Source organism: Ziziphus jujuba, chromosome 8 (assembly GCF_031755915.1).
Source record: "Ziziphus jujuba cultivar Dongzao chromosome 8, ASM3175591v1".
Taxonomy (NCBI): domain Eukaryota; kingdom Viridiplantae; phylum Streptophyta; class Magnoliopsida; order Rosales; family Rhamnaceae; genus Ziziphus; species Ziziphus jujuba.
Window position 1 is genome coordinate 23,501,174 of NC_083386.1, and position 5,157 is coordinate 23,506,330.

Below are 5,157 nucleotides of genomic sequence, written 5' to 3' on the forward strand. Positions count from 1 at the left end.
GACAGAGATCCACGGTTCACTTCGAGATTTTGGTGAAGATTAATGAATGAACTTGGTGTCAAGTTGAATTTAAGTATTGTTTTTCACCCTTAGACTGATGGACAATCTGAGAGGACTATTCAGACCTTAGAGGACATGTTGAGGTCATCTGTGCTACAATTCAAGGGGAATTGGAATGAGTATCTACCTTTAGCAGAGTTCACCTACAACAATAGCTATCACTCGAGCATTGAGATGTCACCTTATGAGGCGTTGTATGGCAGACAATGTCGGACCCATTATGTTGGAATGAGACGGGTGAAAAGAAACTTCTAAGCCCTGAGATTGTACAGGCGACAGTGGACAAGGTCAATATTATATGGGCGAATTTGAAAGCAGCACAAGACAGGCAAAAAAGCTATGCGGATGTGCGTAGGAAGGATTTCAAGTTTGAGGTTAGTGATCGAGTATTCTTAAGGCTCTCTCCTTGGAAAGGTGTAGTACGTTTTGGAAAACGAAGGAAGTTAAGTCCTCGCTACATTGGACCGTATGAGATGGTAAAGAGGATAGGTCCAGTGGCTTATAGGATGGACTTGTCGGAGGAGCTTTCTCGAGTCCATGATGTTTTTCACATCTCCATGCTCCGCAAGTATATCTCAGACCCATCACATGTGATGGAGACACCGGAGATTGAATTTAGGGATGACTTGTCTTATGAGAAGCAACCAGTGCAGATTTTAGGAAGGGAAAAGAAAAGGCTTTGCAACAAGACTATAGCTTTGGTGAAGGTTCGTTGGAGAAACCAAATTGTCGAGGAGGCGACTTGGGATCGAGAGGATCAAATGCGGAGTCAGTATCCTTACTTCTTCCAAAACTAAAGTACGAATTTCGTGGACAAACTTTTTTTAAGGGGGTAAGTTGTAACACCCCGTACCAAAAAATATACATGATTAAACAAGTTTGACCAAATTGACTAAGTTTGACCAAGTGAACAATATATGGGTTCAAGTCGACTTTTTCAATAGCCAATATTTTTTGTTTGACTAAGGTACCATTGTGTAGATCTCGTCGATACGAGTTCATAGACTGGCGACACGGTAAATTCTGAGTTACGGATAAAAAGTTATATTTCTGAGAAATTTTAAGCATAAGTTTTAAATCAGTGTCCAAGCCAGTCCTCAGTTTTTGTCTGTTAGTGACCCAAGGCTTTATATAAGCCTAGGTAAGCATGTCAAACAGGAAAGAAAGCCCAAAATACCCATTTCTTCCCCAAAATCCAAGAAATTCTCTCCTCAAACCCATGGGTCTGAACTGGATCGTTTCGACTCGTTTACCGTCGAACCGGATCACCGCTGTTTTACCTAGGGGTGGGCAAAATCCAATCCAATCCGTTCAACCCGCCCAATCCAATCCATTTTTAACGGTTTGGATTGGATTTTTACATCAATTGGATTGGATTAGGTTCAAAATATTATAAATTGTATGGATTGGATTGGTTATGGATTGGAAATATAAATCCAATCCAATCCAATCCAATCCAAATAATATATTATATAACTAAAAAATTATATATTTTTTATTTTTTTCATTTTTATATATTAATTTTAGTATTTTTTTTCATTTTTATATATTAATTTTTTATTTTTTTTTCCATTTTTATATATTGATTTTTAATATATATATATATATATTTTTTTTTTCTTTTACATCCCCATATCCCAAATCTCAAATCAAATTGTAAGTTGTAATCCTAAACTAAACATTTACCTTTATTGCCGCCCACCACCAATCCATCACCATCACCATAATATATATATATTTTTTACATCCCCATCATATATATATATATATATATCTACATATATCGTATCCAATTGTTATATATGTTTAAATATAATTTATTGCTAATTTTATTGTTTTGATCTTCATAGAGCTTACAGAATCAACTAAAATTAGTGAACCTGTCAACGTTGATTGACTTATGATTTACCAAAGTTTGAAGGTTAAAAAAAAAAAAAAAGGAATTATGCATTGATTTTTGAGTGAATGAATTTTGACGAATGTATTATTTTACATTATTTGTTCTAACAATTTTAATTTAATTTTATAGGAGTGAGATGATGACATTAATGTTTGCTATTTAATAAGTGCATGATGTGTATCATTTGCTATATTTTCTTTTTTATTTTCCATTGTAGACTATGTTATATTATTCTAATTGTATTTTATGTTTGGATAATTATAATTTATTATTTATATTTTATATTTGAAAATTTTTTTATTTGTATTATATATTTATAAATTAGTAAGTTTCAAACCGATCAACCAATCCAAACCAAACAGATCAAAAATGGTTTGGTTTGGATTTAAGGCTTTAATGGTTTGGTTTGGATTGTAAATTAGAAAAACCGATATGTATGGATTGGGTTGTATTTGGGTCCAAAACCGAACCAACCCAATCCATGCCCACCCCTAGTTTTGCCCATTTCCAGCCAACCACCACTTACACGCACCAGCCAACTAGAAAGATCACTTGAAGGTGAGCTCAGCCGTGAAATTTCATAGCAAGAAGTGGCCGGACGTGCCCAGATTGGGCCGGGGAAGTCCGCAGCGGCCGGTGAGGTGGGTCGTCGAATTTTCTCATTTCTTGGCCATTTCAGGCCAACCCATACAGGTGTTTGCTTTGTCTCCCACAAAAATCAAGAAAAGGTTTCCTGGAACTAGAAATAAAGAAATCCATGGACCAAGAATAATATTATGCATATCAAGCTTTTAAAATCAAGTTATGGTATCTGCTAAGGGCCTGTAGAAAGTAAAAGAATGATTTCTTCACCTATATGCTCCAACTATAAATGATGAGTTGCACATCTAAAAACTTATTTAGGTACTTGGAGAAGAACATGCCAAATGCCTATAGAAAACCCTAACCATTTCAATTTCACACTACTTCCCAAATATATATGCGTAGCACTGATGAATTCTCTTCCTCAAATCATCACCATGTGGGCTAGATTAGAGAGAGTAATTGGCACCAACTTACACAATAAAATGAAACGGTCAACATCAAATATTTAGGCATGCTATCCAAAACAAAATACCCTCAGAACCATATCAGACACAAACACAACCACTCTCATCGTCGTCTTCATCACCATCATCACCTCCACACCCACCACCACCTTCACCAGCACCAGCACTAATGCCGACACTAGAGATCTCTTTATCAGACATAGATATCAACGTCTATTTATCTATCATATGTAGAAAACTTTTTTCCTTATCAAACCTATAAAACCCCAAAAAAAAAATCGCCCAAAAAAAAAAACCATTTTTTTGATACATAATGTATAAAAATGAAGAGGGTATAATAAGGAAAACAAAAACCCAGTTGAGAAGCGGAATCAAATTGAAAGTTTTAACAGGGAATAGGTGGAGATGTTAAACTGAAACTAAAAAAAATAATAATAATAAGAGAGCAAAACTAGCCTTCGAAGAAGTTGGACAGTACAGCATAAACAACAGGAAAGGAGGAAGATTTCTGGGTCCTGAGCTTCCTAGTTTGGACTTGTGAAAGCAGAGGTTGCTTCTTCAACCTCAATAACAAATTGGAAGAAAGGAACTATGAGTAGAGTCGAATGGTGTGTTTCGAAAAGGAAAGACTAAAAGAAAAAGGGAGTGAAACTAACCTTTGAAGAAGTTGGACTGTGCAGCATCAACAATGGAAAAGGAGGAAGATTTTTGGGTCCTCAGCTTCGTAGTTTGGACTTGTGAAAGCAGAGGTTGCTTCTTCAACCTCAATAATGGATAGTAGGAAAGGAATTGTGAGTAGGGTCAAATGGTCTATTTCAAAAGGGAAAGGAAAGCCCTAGCTGTGTTTGAATGATATGTTTCGAAAGGGAAAGATAAAGCCTAGTGTATTCGAAGGTCTTGTTGTGTTTCAAAAAGAAAAGGGAAAAGGAAAGCAGAGAAAATAAGTGTTTTGGTAGGGAAAAAAGATTAAAAAAAAATAGTAATAAAGGATATTTTAGTCCAGATGTCCTAAAAGGTGGCTAGTTTTTTTTTTTTTTAAAATTTTGCTATTATTCAAAAAACCATTTATGGGATGGCTACTTTTCGAAAAAACCCTTATAGAAATTGATCCAGTCCATCTTTCGCATTTAGTGATCATCCTAGGCCATATTACCTTTTAAAAGTGAATTTTTTTTTTTTGGTTTTTTTTTTTTTATTTGGGGATCAACCCTTAACTATCATTTGTAAATGCAATGAAGGATTGAAGAACACATATGCCAAGTTTATTTGTATCCATTTACATACATTTGAAGAACAATTTATGTACATCAATGCCATGAATATCTATAACCGAAATCAAAATTTATGAATCCATTTCCAAATATGTGGTTAGGATTATACACGTTTAAATTAAATATATATATATATAGCAATATAAAAAAAAATTCCAAATAAGTTTACAGAATCCAACATTTATTTAAAGAACAAGATATATAATATAGTTTCTTACATGGTGGAGAAATCAAATTACAAGCTAGGTATTAGTCCCGCGGCGCCAATTGTAAATAACTTGTCATAGCTAAAATAATCACCATTCAACCAAGGGAATGATGGCTGACGTTCGTTGGGCATTATCCTTGTCAATCCTCATGCCCATAGGTCCTACAGGATGACCATATTTATGTGTTTTCTAATCCATAATAACCAACAGTTATGTGGCCAACGAGGGGATGATTGATGCTCACTCTGTATTATATTTGTCAACCCTTAAATCCATGACTCCTACAAAATGACCATGATATTACCAGCCATACTGTGGCCAAGGAGGGAGGCATGCTCAGTCTACATTATACTTGCCCACCCTCTCTCACCACAACTCACAAAGTACGATCATGTATATAATATGCGCACAAGGAGGAGACAACTGATACGCATGTTGCATTATACTTGTCAACTTTCAAGTCTATGGTTCTCACAGGATGATAATATAGAACATCAATATTGTATAGTGCATCTAAAACTATAAAAATCTATAGTATCATTAATATCAAAATTTAATAAAATACCATTGCATTTGATACACTTTGATTAAACTCATAAAATTTCATATTTCATTTTAAACAACCACATAAATCCAACGATTTTATAAAATTAATTACTTCCATAATA

At 34.6% G+C, this 5,157-nt stretch overlaps 1 protein-coding gene across 1 annotated transcript; it reads left to right on the forward strand.

Moving 5' to 3' along the window:
• The first annotated feature begins 266 nt into the window (after positions 1 to 266).
• LOC112493327 (uncharacterized) lies at positions 267 to 857 on the forward strand. The gene has a single exon (XM_048470818.2). It carries the CDS (start codon positions 267 to 269, stop codon positions 855 to 857), a length of 591 nt encoding a protein of 196 aa, XP_048326775.2.
• The last annotated feature ends 4,300 nt before the right edge of the window (positions 858 to 5,157 follow it).